The 20,434-nt window shown below is 37.9% G+C and overlaps 1 protein-coding gene and 1 pseudogene across 1 annotated transcript in view; one reads left to right on the top strand and one right to left on the bottom strand.

The window, feature by feature from the left end:
* The window catches only part of ATF7IP2 (activating transcription factor 7 interacting protein 2), a 68,315-nt gene that overhangs the window by 11,926 nt on the left and 35,955 nt on the right, over positions 1-20,434 (bottom strand). The window contains exon 7 of the mRNA XM_043456569.1: positions 563-633. Within this exon, the coding sequence (XP_043312504.1) occupies positions 563-633 (71 nt within the window). The remainder of the gene's footprint in view (positions 1-562; positions 634-20,434) is intronic.
* LOC122433645 lies at positions 8,354-8,453 on the top strand (annotated as a pseudogene).

Below are 20,434 nucleotides of genomic sequence, written 5' to 3' on the forward strand. Positions count from 1 at the left end.
AAGATTTTTACCTAAGTATAATGAGAAACTCTAAAGAGTAACATAGGTGTTATTTTTTAAAATTAAAAAAATCAAAGATACCAGAGATTAGCCAAACTTTATTTTTTGCTTTTTTTGACTGTGCTGTGCAGCGTGTGGGATCTTAGTTCCCCAGTCAGAGATCAAACCTGTTCCCTCTGCATTGGGAGACCAGTCTTGACCACTGAACCACCAGGAAGTCCCAGATTAGCCAAACTTTAAATCCTAAGTACATCACTACCACCACCAAGACCAGAGCAAACAAGTACAAATAACAGATATGAAAGGTAAGTAGTTTTATAATTTATAAAGCCATTCAACACACGTAAAGAAAGAAACAAGTAAAGAAAGAAAAGGCCATAAATTGATTAACACAAGGTTAAAAAGAACCTCAACTTTATTAAACAATCAACTGATTTATTCAGGTTAATCACAGACATAAATTAAACATTTTTTGAGAGTAGAATTTTCAAGTCTGTTTTAAAGAAATACTGATTTGAGGCTTTCCGATTTGACAGATCATATTTTAATCAACTTAACATACCTGTTAGATTTGATGTAACGGGAGTTTTCAGATTAAGATTTTCCACAGAAATCAATAGGACATCATCGTTACTTAAATGAAACAAACATGTATTATTATGTTGAGACATGTAATCAATGGTTATAATTATTCTATTTTACCATTTCATAACTGATATGGGGGGTCAGAATGAAGATGATTAACCAAGTACCCAAGAAACCCTGGGCATAACCAATTATTTATATAATCAAAAGTTCACAATACACAATGAATTTAGTAGAAATCCTTAAAATTTAGTAGAGATTCATTTACAATAAAGCCAAATGTATAATCTATAAGTATATGATATCTGTACATGTACAAAATATACAAATGTCACTCTAGCACACATATCTGCCTTCATGAAAATGAAACAATGTAAAAATAAATTAAACTCTTTGTTACAGATGAAGAAGTATTAAAAATATATTAAAAAATTAATTGTTACATTATATTACTATAGTAGCAACATTTACCACACAAAAGAAACTGAGGAAAGGATGATAAATGATGCTGATTCTAGTTACAGAATATTCTGAGTCAGAAGACTGTCTTCTGCTCCATTTTACTCTGACTGCACTTTTTTGAATCTGACACTGACATTTAAAATTGGAATTTTTGTTAAGAAAATCTTAACACAAATTTTAGTAAGCCAATTTAATTTGCTACATGAATTTCACATGACTAGTACACAAGGTTGTGCCATTTTCTTATAGATGCTTTTAATTCTTAGCTTTGCTATTTGATCTATGATTCATTTCAAGTTATTTTTGTATACGTTGTAAGAGGTTCACTTTTCCCCTCTGGTTACTCCAGCAACATTTGTTGAAAAGACTACCTCTTCCCTATTAAATTATTTCGGCAACGTCATTGAAAACCAATGGACTCTCTGTAGACTCTAATTTGTCCATTGATTTATATTTCTTTCCTCATGCCAACACCATTCTCTTAATTCTTATAGCTTCACAGTAAGTCGAACTCAGGTAGTGTATGTCTTCCAATGTTATTCTTTTATAACACTGTTTTCATCTTCTAGGTCTTTTGCTTTTCACGCAGGCTTTTTGTTGTTGTTAGTTTATTTTTGGTTGTGCTGGTCTTCAGTGCTGTACAGGCTTTTCCCTAGTTGTGGTGCATGGGCATCTCACTGGTGTGGAGCACAGGCTCCACAGTATGAGGGCTTCACAAGCTGTAGCACATGGGCATAGTAGTTGCGGCTCCTTGGCTCCAGAGCACAGGTTCAGTATTTGTGGTGTGTGTGTGGGCTTCGTTGCTCTGCGGCATGTGCCATCTTTCTGGACAAGGGATTGAATCCATTGTCTCCTGCACTGACAGGCAGATTCTTTACCACTGAGGCACCAAGGAAACACTTCACACAAGTTTTGGATCCGTTTGTTACTTTCTACAGAAAAGGATGCCAAGATTTTGATTAAGAGTGCACTAAATATATACAACAATCTGGGTGAAGTGACATCAACATGAATTTTATGATTTGTAAACATGGCATCTCACTATATATTTATACCTCCTTTGTCTCAGTAATATTTTGTACATTTAAAAATTACTAAATAACTTTTCCAACAGCAGTTTTCCATTTATAATAAAGTTGTAGAAACTAGTGTTTTCCCATATACCCCCTAACCCCTCCCACACACAACCTCCCACGGCGGTACTCTTGTTACAACTGCTGAAACTATGCTAACATTACCACTATCGCCAAAGTTCATAGTTTTGCATTCACTCTCTTTTAAAACTATTTGGCTGCATGGGGTCTTAGTTGTGGCATATATATATATATATATATGTATATATACACACACACACACACACACACATATATATATATATGTGTTGTGGCAGGCAGGATTTCCAGCTGTGGCATAGGCACTGCACTCTTCGTTGTGGCATGTGGGATCTGGTTCCTTGACCAGGGATCAACCCGGGGTCCCTACATTGGGAGCACAGCCAGCCACTGGACCACCAGGGAAGTCCCACAGTAGCATTTACTCTTAGTGTTAGGATGTTCTATGGATATTGACAAATGTACAATGACAAGTATCCACCATTACAGTATAATATAAAATAGTTTCACTGCCCCCTAATCCCCATTGCTTTGCCTATTCATCCCTCCCTACTAACTTCTGGCAACATTTGATTTCTTACTATCCCCATAGTTTTACCTTTTCTAGAATGTCATGTAGTTGAAATCATCAGTATACGGCTTTCTCAGATTGACTTCTTTCATTAAAAAATACACATTTAAGTTTCCTCCATGTCTTTTCATAGCTTGATAGCTCATTTCTTTCTTTCTTTTTTTTTTTTAAGCACTAAATAGTATTCTATTGTCTGAATGTACCACATTTGTTTATCCATTCACTTACGGAAGGACATCCTGGGGCAAGTTTTGGCAATTATGATTAAAACTACATTTTATATGATTCTATTTTCTCTCCTTTTTTAGCATACTATACTATTGTAATTAGTGGCTGCCCTAGAGTTTGCAAAATACATTGACAACTAATCCAAGTCAGTTGTCAAATAAATACTAGATTGCTTCACAAGGAGTACCTTCGTACTCAGTTACAGCTGACTCTTTGCGACCCCTTAACTGTAGCCCATCAAGCTCCTCTGTCCATGGAATTTCCCAACAAGAATACTGGAGTGGGTTGCCATTTCCTCTTCTAGGGGATCTTTCCCACCTAGGAATTGAACCTGCGTCTCCTGCATGGCAGGCAGATTCGTTTCTGTTGAGTCACTGATAAAGCCCCTACAAGTACCTTATAATAATAAAATATTCCTAATTCCTCTTTCTGTTCCTTGAATCACTGCTGCCATTCATTTCACTTATAGTAAGTGTGTTAATGAGCACACACATGCATACACAATCAAATACACTGTTGCTATTAATTTGAACTCATCAGTTAAATCAACTAAGCAGAAGAAAAATAAAAGGTTCTACTTTATGTTCACTTATTCCTCTTCTTTATGTAGATCTGATTTTCTGACATACCATTTTCTTTCTCTATGAAGAATTTTAAAGCAGATCTACTGGCAACTAATACCCTAAATTTTTGTCTGAGAAGGTCTATTTCTCCAACTTTGAAGGAGATGTTTACAATGCAAAGCATTTTAGGTTCGTAAATTTTGTTCTCATAACACTTGAAATACTTTACTTTCTTATTGTTTGTATAGCTTAAAGGAGAAGTTGATATAACTCTTACCTTAGCTCTCTATAGACAAGGTGTTTTTTCCTTAGCTTTCAAGATAGCTTCAATTTTCTGAAGTTTCAATTATGTTTAGATGTATGTGTTTGGTATTTACCCTGCTTGATGTTCTGTGAGTTCCCTGGATCTGTGGTTTGGTCTCTAATGTTTATTTGGGAGAAATTTTTAGTCACTGCTACTTCAAACACTGCTTTTGTTCCTTTCTTTCTTCCTTCTGGAATTCCCATTATGCATCTGTAACTCCCTTTGTGGTAGGCGTCCTGAGTTCTTGGATATTCTGGGTTGTTATTGTTTTGTCACTTTTTTTCCCTCTTAGTCATATTATTAAAGTCAGTCATTGCTTTTCTCAGCAATGTCTAACTAATAAGCCCATAAAAGGCTTTCTTCAATTCTGTCAGTAGTTTTCATCTCAAGCATTTTTCTTAGAATATCTATCTCTCTGTTTACGAGTTCTTGGATTTTGTCTCTTTCCATTAAAGTACATTAATCATAGTTTCTAAAAAATTCCTGGTCTGATAATTTGAACATTCCTGCCATATCTGACTCTGGTTCTGATGCTCGTTTGCTATCTTCAAATTGTGTTTTTGTTTTTTAGTCTGGTCATTTTTTTGTTGAAAGGTAGACATGATGATGTACTGGTTAAAAGGAACTATGTATGGTAAACAGGCCTTCAGTAATTCAATGGTAAAATGTGTGGGAAGAAGAGGCACTCTACTTTTCCTATGATTAGGCCTGTCTTTTAGTGAGCCTGTGCCCCTGGAATGTGAAATTCACTAGTGCATCTCTGTCCCCACCACCCTCTTAGGTGGGACAGGATGGCCAGAGGGGGCTGGAGTTGGCTATTTCTCTTCCTCCATGTGTAATGCTAAAGGGAGCACATGTTGGATGTTTTCTTTCCCCCACGTAGGTTAGTCTCTGGTAATTGTTTCTCCTGAGGGTAGGCCTATTCAAAAGCTTCTTTTTACCTTGCCCATTGCTGGAAGCATGAAAGATTTTTTTTCCAGTGAAGATCAGTAGAGCTCGTATAGGTAAAACTCACAAAACCGTGTCTTCTCCAATACCAGGACACTGCCCCCCTTCCCCCTTCCTTGGAGTTTTTAACTCTGGGATTTCCCTGAGCCTTTAGCAATTACAATTTGGGATTCCCTACCCCAGCAGTGGTTGCTGTGGAGGTTTCTTTCTGATCCCGTTCCAGGATGTTTTGATTCTCCATTTCTGCCTGTTTCTCTCTCCAATTTGAGGGGCAGTAGTTTGCTCAATGACTTTACTTCTATGGTGAATCAAAGACGAGTGGTTGATTTTTTTCAGTTTGTTCAACTTTTTACTTGTTAGCATGGAGTGATGACACCTCACAAGCCAGACCAGAAATCTGAAGTCTGCTTTACAGTTCTGAAGTTAGGTGTATATGTATTCTGGTAACTTAAGCCTATATCACATTCTTTGATGACGTTATATTCATAAGTGGCACTAATTTAAAATTTTAAATTGTTTATTGCCTGTATATAGAAATACTATAAGAAAACAGTATTATATGTAACATATATACACACACCACATAGTACAGAGGAACGGTGTGATATATACACAGATATAGACCCTATACGGGGTTTCCCAGGTGGAGCAGTGGTAAAGAATCTGTCCGCCAATGCAGGAGATGCAAGAGATGTGGGTCCGATCCCGGGGTCAGGAAGATCCCCTAGAGCAGGAAACGGCAATCCACTACAGTATTCTTGTCTGGAAAATGTCATGGACAGAGAAGTCTGGCAGGCTATAGTCCATGACTGAGCACACATAGATACCCTATATAGAAACACAATAAAATATATTTATCCACATATTTATAACTTCTAGCACTCTTCATTACTTTACCTTTGCAGAGATCCAATTTCCCATCTGGTATTATTTTCCTTTTACCTGATGAAGCTCCTTTACACTCCTGTAATTCAGGTCTGCTGCTGATGTATTTTCACTTTTTTTTTTAGTGTGAAAAGTCCGTTTTTCCTGTACATGTCTGAAAGATATTTTCACTGAGTACAGAACTGCAGAAACTGAGACAGTTTCTCTTTTAATCAATTAGAGATGTCGCTCCACTTCAGTACTTTAGAGATGTCTTGTTTTCAACATCTTTAAAGTTTTGAAAAGTTTACAGTGAGAATCCACATCCTACTTTTGTTCCTTTCGTGTAACGTGTCTTTTCTCTCTGGCTGCTTTAAGATTTCCTTGTCAACACCGATTTTTAGCAATCTGGTTATGATGTGCTTTCCTTTTGCTTCTTCTTCTTGGGTTTGTTAACCTTTGTTCCTTTCTATTTATGGGTTTAGAATTTTCATCAAATTTGGAAAAATTTTAGATATATTTTCCTGCCTCCTGCCTAGTGATGACTACAATGATATATATATATATATATATTAGACTGATTGATACTATTCTTCAAGTTTCTCATGCTCTGTGCTTTTTCTCCTCATGCTTTTGTCTGAACAGTTTCTAATGATATTTCACTGATTCTTAAAAAGTCAGTAGTTATCTATTTTGTTATTAATCCTATCCAATGTACTTTTCAATTTAGTCTTTCTCATCTCTAGAAGTACATTTGCATTTTTAAAATATCTTCTATTTCTCCCGTCATGTTGACATTTTGTTCTATATTGCTGGCTATGAAGAATACATAATTGCTGTTTTATATTGTTTTCTGGTAAGCCCATCAACCATGTTAATTCTAGGTTTCTTTCTATCATTTTGGTTTTCTCCTTGTTACAGGTTATATTTTTCATATTTTGCATGCCTAGTAATTTTCTAGCAGATGTCAGACACTGTAAAATTTACACTGTTGTACAATGTTTCATTCCATCAGTGTGTTGGACTTTATTCTCACATAAAGTTAAATTACTGAGGATTAGTTTGACTCCTTTGAGTCCTTTTAGCTTCTTGGGATAGGTCTATTGCAGTCTTTTAGTCTAGAACTAATTGAGCTCACTACAGCTATACACGTCCAAGAACTCTCGACCTGTTGTTCCACTTAAGTCTCTTCATTATAGCCAGTGAGAAAGAAAAAATGTTCCCAGCTCTGTGCAACACCAGAAAGTGTCTGGCTCTCTTCCTTACATTAGTCCTTACCCAACCCTCTCATTTTTCTATTCTTGGCTTGTATAGATCTGTGATCACCCAAAGATTTGATAGGTTCCCTTTGCAGACTGAGTTCTGCCTTTATGCAATGACCTCTTCTTCATTGTTCTGCCTCAAAACTTCTAGGTAATTCAGATCCTCCAATATCTGATAAATGTACTAAGACCAGGCAGGCTGTTTGGACTCCTCCCACCCCTGTTTTTCAACTTGGGAAGTGCCTCCAGGCAGAGTTGGCATAATTGTTTGGTGCATTTCATTGGTTTCCTTTCTCACAGGGATCATAGTCTTGTGTTCCTTGTTGAACAATGTCTGAACACAATTTTTTTCTTTGGTCTAGTCTTCTGGATGTTTACAACAAAAGAACAATTCCTTTAGCAGTTAATACTTCATGAACAGGAGATGTTTCCCCATACAGTGATTTCCACTTCTGTGAAATCAACTGTTTTTTAAGTACACTTTTAAACCCAGATTTAATTGAATAATTTTTTTTGAATAATTTCTATACCAAAATTTTCAATAAGAGATTCTGACAAAGGCTATTATTTCTAAGTTCAATAAATAAAAAATGTTCAGATCCAAATTTTTTTATCAATGATATTTTACTCTTCTACTCATTTTTGGCCTCGAACAAAACTTACAAAGTTCATTTTGTATATATTTCTTTCTACTAGTCATATAGTGTATGGAAGACTAATAGCTGTATTAATTCTGTTGCTTAACTACAAAAAACTATAAGCAACTCTTTTCAGATATTCATTACATTACAAAATTCTCTTCTCAAGCTCAAAATGCTTCATTTGATATCTCTACTATTTTTAATATCTTTATTTGCTGCTATAGTAGATCAAACATAATGTTATTTAAGAGTCTAAGACATTAAGCAGAAAGACTTTAAAAAGCAGAGTAAAATTTTTGTCAATCACATTGAAATTTTGGTTTGGGGAGGTAAGGTGAAGAAAGCTGAGCGCCGAAGAATTGATGTTTTTGAACTGTGGTGTTGGAGAAGACTCTTGAGAGTCCCTTGGACTGCAAGGAGATCCAACCAGTCCATCCTAAAGGAGATCAGTCCCTGGGTGTTCATCGGAAGGACTGATGCTGAAACTCCAATACTTTGGCCACCTCATGCGAAGAGTTGACTCATTGGAAAAGACCCTGATGCTGGGAGGGATTGGGGGCGGGAGGAGAAGGGGACGACAGAGGATGAAATGGCTGGATGGCATCACCGACTCGATGGACATAAGTTTGAGTAAGCTCCGGTAGTTGGTGATGGACAGGGAGGCCTGGTGTGCTGTGATTCATGGGGTCGCAGAGAGTAGGACACGACTGAGTGACTGAACTGAACTGAAAGAGGAGGAGAGGCCCTGGTGAGCACTACACGCTTTCAGCTGGAATCCACTAAGAGCTGGCTACATCTTCAAAGTCAGAGTGAGTGCTTGCTTCGGCAGCACATATACTAAAATTGGAATGATACAGAGAAGATTAGCAAAGTCAGAGTGAACTAGATGTAGAAGGAGACTAACCAAAGCAACAGGCCTGAATTTACACCATTCTTTGAGCAGATTAGGTTGACCAGGCCCTACTCTATCTGCCAGAGGACAGAATAAATCTTGTCTATAGGAAGATATTATCCAGAGCCTCACCAATTCTTCAGAAATTATCAAGTACATTTGACAGAATCAAATGACTGGAAACTGAGAGAAAAACATATACACAGATGATTGTGATACTGGAGAAAACAGTTAAAACCAGATGGAACATTTATCAGAAAAATAATAATCTGCCTGCAATGCAGGAGACCCAGGTTTGATCTCTGGGTCAGGAAAATCTGAAAAGCTGAAAATCCAGGAAAATCTCTAAGCCTGGAGAAGGGAATTGGCTACTGACTCCAGTATTCTTGCCTGGAGAAGTGGAAAGACTTAGAAAGGGAAAAGATATTCTTGTTAAATAAATCTGACCAAAAATTTACGACACGCAACCCAAAAGGAAAACATACAAAAGTCTTAGAGAAACTTAATGAAAGAAGTTACCCAAATTACTACCAAACATAAAAAAGTATTTAATTTCATTATTAGAAGGAAACCTGGAGAAGGTAATGGCACCTCACTCCAGTACTCCTGCCTGGAAAATCCCATGGACGGAGGAGCCTTGTAGGCTGCAGTCCACGGGGTCGCTAAGCATCGGACACGACTGATGGACTTCACTTTCACTTTTCACGCATTGGCGAAGGAAATGGCAACCCATTCCAGTGTTCTTGCCTGGAGAACCCCAGGGACAGGGGAGCCTGTTGGGCTGCCATCTATGGGGTCGCACAGAGTCGGACATGACCCAAGCGACTTAGCAGCAGCAGCAGCAGAAGGAAACAATTAAATCGAACACAGGCATACCACAGAGACATCACATGTCTGATTCCAGACCATAGTAGTATTAAGCAAATACCTCAATAAAGTAGATCACATGAATTTTTTTGATTTCTCAGTGCATATAAAAGTTATGTTTACTATACTATACTGTGCTGTACATGCCACAGTAGTCTATTAAGTGTGAAAAAGCATTATGTCCCCCCCAAAAAAGTACATACCTTTATTTAAAAATATTTAATTTCTAAAAGATGCTAACCCATCATGTGAGCCTTCAGTAAGTTGTAATCTTTTTGCTAACAGACGATCTTGTGTTGATGCTGATGGCTGCTGACCGATCAGGTGGTTGCTGAAGGCTGGGGTGTCTATGGCAACCTCTTAAGATCAGTTAAATCTGCTGCATGAATTAACTCATCCCATCACAAAGCGACTGGTGTTTCTGTTGCATTAGCATTTTATCCATGGAAAAACATCTTTAAAAATTGGAGTCAATCTTCTCAGACTTAGTCACTGCTTTACCAACTAAGTTTATGTAATATTCTAAATCCTTTGTTGTCCCTTCAACAGTCTTCACAGGATCTCCAACAAGAACAGATCCATCTCAAAAAACCAATTTGTTTGTTTGTCCATCAAAGGTTATCATGAGATTGTAGCAATGCATTCATCTTCAGGCTCCGCTTCTAGTTCTCTTGCTATTCCACATTTACCGTTACTTCCTCCACTGAAGTCCTGAACCCCTCAAAGCCATCCATGAAATTTAAAATCAACCTCCTCCAAACTTCTGTTAATGTTGACCTTTTGACTTCTTGTCATGAATCATGAATGTTCTTAATGTATCTAGAATGGTAATTCCTTTCCAGAAAGTTTTCAAATTACTTGGCTTAGATCCATTGCAGGAATCACTATCTATAGCAGCAATAGCTAAACAAAGTATTTAAAATAATGAAAGTTGAAATTACTCCTTGATCGATCCATGGGCTGCAGAAAAGATGTTCTGTTAGCAGGCATGAAAACAATATTAATCCCACCGTACATCTCCATCAGAGCTCTTGGGTGGCCAGGTGCATTGTCAATGAGCAGTAAATTTTAAGAGGAAACTTTTTTCTGAGCAACAGATCTCAAACATGCAGTTGAGTAAAATATTCAGTAATTTAAGCCTCGGTATGCTGTCAGCCAGGCATTGTTGCTCTGCTTACACAGCACAAGCAAAGTAGATTCAGCATCATTCTTAGGAGCCCTGAGATTTTTGGAAGGGTAAATGAACACTGGCTTCAATTTAAAAGTCACCAGCTACATTAGCCTTAAAAAAGAGAGTCAGCTTGTCCTTTGAATTTTTATTTTTCTTTTAAAAGGGCCCAAGGAAGTCAGACTTTTATAAATTAATTAATTAGGCTGCGCTGGGTTTTAGTAGCAGAACTCTGGATCTTCGGTCTTCATTGCAGCATGCAGGATCTTTAGTTGCAACATGCAAACTTTAGTTGCAGCAGGTGGGATCTAGTTCCCTGACCAGGGATCAAACCTGGGCCCCCTGCATTGGGAGGTTGGAATCTCAGCCCCTGGACCACCAAGGATGTCACAATGTCCTTTGAAATTTTGAAGCCAGACATTGACTTCTCTGTTATGAAAGTCCTAGATGTTTCATCTTCTTGCAAAATAAGATTGCTTCATCTACACTTTTGTTTAATGTTACCACCTTTGTTAATTATCTTTGGCAGATCTTCTGAATAGTTTACTGCAACTTCTCCATCAGCACCTGCTGTTTCACCTCACACTTTATGTTGCGGTTTTTCCCTTAAACCTCATGAACCAACCTCTCAAACATTTTTTCTGCAGCTTCCTCATCATCACTCCAACCCTGCATAGAACTGAAGTTAGAGCCTTGCGGGTTAGGCTTTGGCTTAAGTGAAGGTTCTTAAATATTCTAAAAAAAATTAAATAAATCACTATGTATAGAAAATTTACATACATAAATTGCTATGCAGAATAGCTATGATGGAGAGAGGCCCTTTGCATTCATCATTCACAGCTTGGCCAACTGTTTGGTTCCAGAGGCCTAGTTTTCTGGCCATCTCAAAGTTTCTAACATGCTCTACTCACTAAGCTTAATCATTTCTAGCCTTTGACTTACAAGTGAGAGACATGTGGGTCTTCTTTTCACTTCAACACTTAAGAGGCCATTGTAGGGTTATTCATTAGCCTCATTTCAATATTGTTAAATCTCAGGCAATAGGAAGGACCAAGGAGAGGGAGATAGATGGGGTCAGTGGAGCAGTCAGAATGCACATATTTATTAAGTTTGATATCTTATATGAGTATGGTTTGTGGCAACCCAAAACAAATAGAATAGAATGGGTCTAAATCCTGGCTCTGTCATTTATTTACTAGTTGAGTGTTTTAGGGGCAGGAAACTTGGTTAAAGAGAGATATGTAATAAATGTAAGATTAAATAAGTATTAATAATGAATAGGAAGGAGCACACACAAAACAGTGGAAAGTTTTATACTATAGCTGGTAACTACTATTTTCTCCTTTGTATCTCTGCAAACATTTCTTCACATAAAGTTCAATGTAAGGCTTATTTTTTAGACAATAGTAATGTTTCGTTGCATCAACACTGGTGAAATGGTCTGCTCTTGGGTGCCTTAGACCGTGATGTTTTTCATCTTTGGAAATGATTGCATATAAAGGCATTTTCTTCCTATTTAAGCAAGTTCCTTTTTCATCAGATACATATTCTGGTTCACAAGCCTTCTCTTCTATGAGCTTTTTGGCTCAGCTGTTAACTGCCTTCTTTTCTTCACACTCTAAAAAGAAAATACTTAAACTTCTAAATTGAACCATTACTATAGACACAGAAAGTTAGAAGTGGCACTAATTCCTTCAACACCTGATGTATCAGAAGATACAATTATAAAGTCTTAAATAGAAAGAACAATATTTTCCCTTTACTTTTTAAAAAGATCCTTATTTCTTAAATATTCTAAAATTTTTTTAAATAAATTACTATGTATAGAAAATTTACATACACAAATTGCTATGTAGAACAGCTATGATGGAGGGAGGCCCCACGTTTGAACAATTTAAGAAGCTATATTAAAAAAATTTTTAAGAAATAAAAATTAAAATATCTGTTTGAAGACATCAGAAAGCTCTGACGAAAGCCAGGATACAAAGAACTATTAAGATCCCGAAAAGAAGTGGGCTAGACACTTGCCACTGATGTCCTCTCAAGGCATCTGCCAACTAAACCACACAGGAATACAAAGATGCCAAGAACAAAGTGACTGATACCAAAGTGAATTGTATTGGGGAGACAAAAATTGGAATACCAAGATCAGCTTAAAGAAAAAAAAACAACAGCTGGACCACAGCAATGGAGGAAAATGAGAATAAGTCGAGTCCAAAAACTGCAAATCAGCCTCAGTTCTGCTCAATTCCCAACTGGACTGAAATGTTGTACTATTTACCTATTGCTATATAACAACTAATCCCCAAACATAATGGCTATAAAAAATAACATTTACTACCTCACAGTTTCTGCAGGAAAAGTACAGAACTGTCTAGTTGGGGGGCGGGGTTAGGCTCAGGATATCTCACAAGCTCACAGTCAGGATGCTGGCAGGGGCTACAGTCACTGGAATACATGACTGGGGTGGCACGTTCAAAGGGTTTCCTCACATGGTTGCTGGCAAGGTGCTTCACCATGTGGGACACGATAGGCCCGCTTGATGTCCTCAAGAAACCTATTCTGTCCCCATGTTATTATGGTATGTAACCTGCCCCAGAGCAAGCAATCCAAGAAAAAGAAAGCTACAATGTCTTTAGTAATTTAGTTACATATGTCACTTTGCTACTTTTGTATCCTATTTGCTGTCACTAAGTATAGCCCAAGCCAGGAATTAGGCTCTACCTTTTACTGGGAAAGTTCAAGTATTAGCCGCTCAGTCACATCCAACATTTTTGGACCCCATGGACTGTAGCCTGCCAGGCTCTTCTGTCCATGGGATCCTCCAGGCATGAATATTGTGGTGGGTTACCATTCCCTTCTCCAGGGGATCTTCCTGACCCAGGGATTGAACTTGGGTCTCTGGCATTGCTGGTGGATTCTTTGTTGTTGGAGCCACCAGGACTATCAAAGAATTAATGGGTACATTTTAAAACCTTCAGTAAAAGAGGCTGTGTCCCTCTCTCTGCCTCCTGCCAGAATATAGGGTGAATTCACTCTGATAAAAGATAATATCATTTAGAGCCTCCATAATTTTTAATACATAATTTCCAAGATTCAAACAAAAAAAAATCAGTAAGTGCAATAAGAAACAGGGTGAACTTCCCTAGTGGCACAGTGGATAAGAATCCACTTCTCAGTGCAGGGGACATGAGTTCGACCCCCACCTGGTCCAGGAAGATTCTACATGCCGCAGAACAACTAAACCTGGGTACCACAACTACTGAGCCTTTGCTCTAGAGCTCACAAGCCACAACTACTGAGCCTCCATGCTGTAATTACTGGAGGCCATGGGCCTAGAGCCAGAAGAGAAGCCACTGCAATGAGAAGCCAGGGGACCACAGTGAAGAACAGCTACCACTTGCCACAACTAGAGAACGTGCACGCAAAGCAATGAAGACCCAGTGCAGCCATAAGTATATAAATAAAAGAAACAAGGCAAAGACGACCTGTTCAGTAAACAGAAAGAGCTCAAAGTGACCCAGATATGAGTGATAAGAAGTAAATCAGAAAATAATAGCAATTAAAATGTTCAACATGTGATGACAAGACGAAGAATTTCACCAGAGGACTTACTTGAATCTATTAAAATTGAATCCAATGGGAAGAAGAGATTGCAACATTAAACTGAAACTAAGAACTAAATACATGAGTATTTAACAGCCACTTGGATACAGTTGAAGAGAGGATAAATAAAATAGGAAACAGTGAAAATAGCACAGAGAACAAAAAAGATGGAGTGTACAGAGAAGAATGTAACTGGAATACCAGAAGGCGAGAAGAGACAGGATGGTGCAAAACCAGCATCTAAAAGGAGAACAGCCAAGAAGACTCTTTCAAAGATAATGAAAAGACACGCAGTCACAGATTCAAGAACTCTGAGCTCCAATCAGGATAAACTATTTTCCCTCCACATGACAGAATATGACTGACAAAAATCAACGATATATACAGACTATCTTGAAAACAGCTACAGAAATACACACACTATCCTCAAAGAAGGAACAATAAGATGGATATCTAACTATTCAATAGCAATTCTAAAAGTCTGAAAACAAGGTAATGACATCTTGAAAGTGCTAAAAATAATTGCCAACTTATAATTCAATACCGGGTTAAAACATTTAAAAATAAAGACATACGAAGTTTTTTTCCAGACAAATACAATGTCCTGGGTGGAATTTTAAAAACAAATATTAAATGGAATTCTTGAGGCAGAAGAAAAAGTATCCCTAATGGAAACACAGGAAGAAATGAAGAGCAACAGAAAGGGTAAATACAGTTCACTCTTGCACAATGAGGGCGCTAGGGGTGTCAAGCCCCCATTGCAGTTGCAATCCAAGTATAAACTTCTGACTCCCCCAAAAACTAGTAATGGGCCTCATAGGTGGCTCAGTAGTAAAGAATCTGCCTGCCAAGTAGGAGACCTGCATTCGAGCCCCAGGTTGGGAAGATCCCCTGAGGAAGGATATGGCAACCTACTCCAGTATTCTTGCCTGGGAAATTCCATAAACAGAGGAGCTTGGGGGGCTACCGTCCATGGGGTTGAAAGACGTGACCTTCAGCTTTATGACTAAACATGGACATGACTTTATGACTAAACAACAACAAAAACAAAAACTAGTAATAGACTACTATTGACCAGAAGCCTTACTGGTAACATAAATAGTTAACATATATTTTGTATGTTATATACTGTATTCTTTCAGTAAAGCAAGTTATAGAAAATATTAAGAAAACCGTAAGGAAAATACAGTTATAATACTCTTCTATATTTACTGATACTGTAAATTTACATAGTTTACAAGATAAATTGTCTGTCAGTACCTACATCAATATTTGTCCTATAAGATACAAAATATCATAGATAGTATATGTATTATTAACATTAGACATCAAAAATGAAACTGAGAAATTCATATTTGCTTACAGGTACTATTTTTACTGAAAAAAATCCATTATGTCCATGTATATAAGTAGACTGAGCAGTTCAAACCCTTACTGTTCAAGAGTCAATCAATCATATTTGAGGAACTCTTAAGTGAATGATGAAAGTGAAAGAGGAGAGTAAAAAAGTTGGCTTAAAGGTCAACATTCAGAAAACTAAGATCATGGCATCTGGTCCCATCACTTCATGAGAAATAGATGGGGAGACAGTGGAAACAGTGGCTGACTTTATTTTTTTGGGCTCCAAAATCACTGCAGATGGTGACTGCAGCCATGAAATTAAAAGACACTTACTCCTTGGAAGGAAAGTTATGACCAACCTAGATAGCGTATTAAAAAGCAGAGACATTACTTTGCCAACAAAGGTATGTCTAGTCAAGGCTATGGTTTTTCCAGTAGTCATGTATGGATGTGAGAATTGGACTGTGAAGCAAGCTGAGCACTGAAAATTGATGCTTTTGAACTGTGGCATTAGAGAAGACTCTTGAGAGTCCGTTGGACTGCAAGAAGATCCAACCAGTCCATTCTAAAGGAGATCAGTTCTGGGTGTTCATTGGAAGGACTGATGCTGAAGCTGAAACTCCAATACTTTGGCCACCTCATGCGAAGAGTTGACTCATTGGAAAAGACCCTGATGCTGGGAGGGATTGGGGGGCAGGAGAAAGGGGATGGGATGACAGAGGATGAGATGGCTGGATGGCATCACCGACTCGATGGGCATGAGTTTGAGTAAGCTCCGGGAGTTGGTGATGGACAGGGAGGCCTGGTGTGCTGAGATTCATGGGGTTGCAAAGAGTCAGACAACGACTGAGTGACTGAACTGAACTGAACTGAAATGAATGATTGTACAAAGTAATGATATTGTCTTATGAGATTTAAAATAATGTAAAACTCAAGTGCATGAAACAAACACGAGGAAGCAGTGAATGGAGTTAAAAAGTGTTCTAAGGTCATACACTGCCTATAAAATGGTAAAAGTAGCAATTCATATCAGACTCTAATAGAGTCAAGAATACATATCATGATCTTCAGGAAAACTTCTGAAGGTTATCCTTTAGGTTGAAAAATGTGTTTTCCTAAAGGTTGAAAGATGTGTAATTAATGAGGAAATGCGGAATGGAAAAAAAAAAATTCACCAAAACAAAATTCACGTTAAGTTGAGAAAAAGACACGGATAAGGGAAAAGTATCAAAAATAATGGGCAAATAGAAAACAAGTATTAAGACTACAGTTATGAGTCAACAAAAAGCAGTTAAGATTACATTAAACATAATCTAAGATTTCTAATTAATAATTATCTTCAGGTTAGATTAAAAATACATGCTCAGCTTAATAAATAATTATAAAGCTAGTATTCACATAGCCCCTACTCAGATAAATATATTGTAAATTATTAGCACTGCAGAAATCCACATGCCTCTATCCTGAATCATAAATCTCCTCCATAAATAGCATTTGTGGTACTAATCCCCTTTTTTACTCTTTAGATTCACTATCTGCCTCTGAATCCATAAATAACATAGTTTTTGCTGGATGAACTTCATTTGAATTGGAATCATGCTATTCCTTGTATACTCCTTTCAATCATGTTTTTGTGGAAATAATTCATGTGGTTACATGTGACTGTAGTTCATTTTTGTTAATGTACAGAATTCCACCATATGGATTTACAGCAATTATTCTTCTGTTAAACTGTAGATGGACTTTTTTCCTTCTGGTTTTTAGCTACTATGGAAAATTCTGCTAATAAACATTCCTAAATATATATATATATGTCCTATTGTACACGTGTACATGTTTCTAGCTAGGTATTTATCAAGGGATAAAACTCTTAGGACAAAGGACATTCAGATCTTCAATATTTCTAGATAATGCCAAATTTTTTTCTGAAGAACTATACTAATTTACTCACCCAAAAACAAAATATTAAATAAAACCAATTCTCTTATCGCAAACTCTCACCAATACCTGGTACTGTCAGAATTTAAAATGTTTTACTTTTCCTTGAAAGTGAAAGTCACTCAGTTGTGTTTGACTCTTTGCGATCCCATGGACTTTACACACAGACCGTGAAATTCTGCAGGACAGAACACTGGAAAGGGTAGCCTTTCTCTTCTCCAGGGGATCTTCCCAACCCAGGTCTCCCGCATTGCAGGTGGATTCTTTACCAGCTGAACCACAAGGGAAGCCCATGAATACTGGAGTGGGTAGCCTATCCCTTCTCCAGCAGATCTTCCTGACCCAGGAATCGAACCAGGGTCTCCTGCATGGCAGGTGGATTCTTTAACTGAGCTATGAGGGAAGCTTTTCCTTAACCAATATGAAATGGTATCTCATGTGGTTTTAATTTGCATTTCCCTGATTACTTAGTGAAGATGAGCACCATGTCATGTGTTTATTGGCCATTTATAGCAAACCCCCTCTTCCAACAACACGAGAGACGGCTCTACACATGGACATCATCAGATGGTCAATACCAAAATCACACTGATTATATTCTTTGCAGCCGAAACTGGAGCAGCTCTATACAGTAAGCAAAAAAAAGACCGGGAGTTGACTATGGCTCAGATCACAAACTCCTTATTGCAAAATTCAGACCTTAAGTGAAGAAAGTAGGGAAAACTACGAGGTCATTCAGGTATGACCTAAATCAAATCCCTTACAAATATACAGTGAAAGTGACAAATAGATTCAAGGGATCAGATCTGATAGACAGAGGGCCTGAAGAACTATGGATGGTGGTTCTTAACATTTTATAGGAGGTGGTGATCAAAACCATCTCCAAGAAAAAAATGCAATAAGGCAAAATGGTTGTCTGAGGAGACCTTACAAACAGCTGAAAAAAAAAAAAGAGAAGCAAAAGGCAAAGGAGAAAAGGAAAAATATACCCATCTGAATGCAGAGCTCCAAAGAATAACAGGGAGAGATAAGAAAGCCTTACTAACTGAACAGTGCAAAGAAACAGGAAAACTATAGAATGGGAAAGACTACAGATGTCAAGAAAATTAGAGATACCAAGGGAACATTTCATGCAAAGATGGGCCCAAAAAAGGACAGAAATGGTACGGACCTAACAGAAGCAGAAGACAGTAAGAAGAGGTGGCAAGAATACACAGAACTATACAAAAAGATCTTAATGACCCAGATAACCATGATGGTGGGATCACTCACCTAGAGCCAGACATCTTTGAGTGTGAAGTCAAGTGGGAATTAGGAAGCATCACTATGAACAAAGCTAGTGGAATTCCAGCTGAGCTATTTCAAATCCTAAAAGATGATGCTGTGAAAGTGCTGCACTCAATATGCCAGCAGTTTGGAAAATTCAGCAGTGGCCACGGGACTGGAAAAGGTCAGTTTTCATTCCAATCCCAAAGAAAGGCAATCCCAAAGAATGCTCAAACTACCACACAATTGCACTTATCTCACATGCTAGCAAAGTAATGCTCAAAATTCTCCATGCCAGGCTTCAACAGTACATGAATCGTGAACTTCCAGATGTTCACACTGGATTTAGAAAAGGCACAGGAAGCAGAGATCAAATTGCCAACATCCGTTGGATCATCAAAAAAGCAAGAGAGTTCCAGAAAAACATCTATTTCTGCTTTACTGACTATGCCAAAGCCTTTGACTGTGTGGATCACAATAAACTATGGAAAATTCTTAAAGAGATGGGAATACCAGACCACCTTACCTGCTTCCTGAGAAATCTGTATGCAGGTCAAGAAGCAACAGTTAGAACTGACACTGAACAATGGACTGGTTCCAAATTGGGAAAGGAGTATGTCAAGGCTGTATACTGTCACCTGTTTATTTAACTTATATGTAGAGCACATCATGCGAAATGCTGGGCTGGATGAAGCACATGCTGGAATCAAGATGGCGTGAGAAATATCAAGAACTTCAGATATGCAGATGACACCACCCTTATGGCACAAAGCGTAGAGGAACTGAAGAGCCTCTTGATGAAAGTGAAAGAGGAGAGTGAAAAAGCTGGCTTAAACCTCACCATTCAAAAAATAAAGATCATGGCATCTGGTCAAATCACTTCATGGCAAATAAGTGGGAAAAAACAATGGAAACAGTGACAGGCTTTATTTTCTTGGGCCCCCAAATCACTGCAGATGGTGACTGCAGCCATGAAATTAAAAGATGCTTGCTCCTTAGAAGAAAAGCTACAATCAACCTAGACAGCATATTAAAAAGCAGAAACATTACATTGCCAACAATGGCCGGTCTCATCAAAGCTATGGTTTCTCCAGGAGTCATATATGGATGTGAGAATTGGACCATAAAGAAAGCTGAGTGCCAAAGAATTGATGCTTTTGAACCATGATGTTGGAGAAGACTCGAGAGTCCTGTGGACTGCAAGGAGATAAAATCAATCAATCCTAGAGGAAATCAGTCCTGAATATTCACTGGAAGGACTGATGGTAAAGTTCCAATACTTTGGCCACCTGATGCAAAGAACTGACTCATTGGAAAAGACCCTGATGCTGGGAAAGATTGAAGGTGCGAGAAGTGGATGACAGAGGATGAGATGGTTGGATGGCATCACCGACTTGATGGACATGAGTTTGAGCAAGCTCTGGGCACTGGTGATGGACAGGGAAGTCTGGCATGCTCAGAAAGAGTCGGACACGACTAAGACTGAACTGAACTGAAAAGTTAACCATTTCCCCAATGATCTGCCATACAATCTCCAACACAAATCACGAATATATCAATGTAGAGGTTTCCAGATACTGTTACATAGCTCTATTCCAGCACTTGCCAATATCATATTATCCTAATTTCTGCAGTTTTATAATGTCCTGATGTCTGATACCAAACTCCTTTTAGTTTGTTTCTCTGTTTAAAAGGTATCCTGACCTCTTAATCTGTTGCATTTATCTTACCATTTCAGAATTAAATCAACTTGTCAAGTTCCATAAAATTGCTCACTATGAAACTGAAAGTTTACTCTATAAATTAATTCAAATGA

Source organism: Cervus canadensis, chromosome 32 (assembly GCF_019320065.1).
Source record: "Cervus canadensis isolate Bull #8, Minnesota chromosome 32, ASM1932006v1, whole genome shotgun sequence".
Classification (NCBI taxonomy): Eukaryota; Metazoa; Chordata; class Mammalia; order Artiodactyla; family Cervidae; genus Cervus; species Cervus canadensis.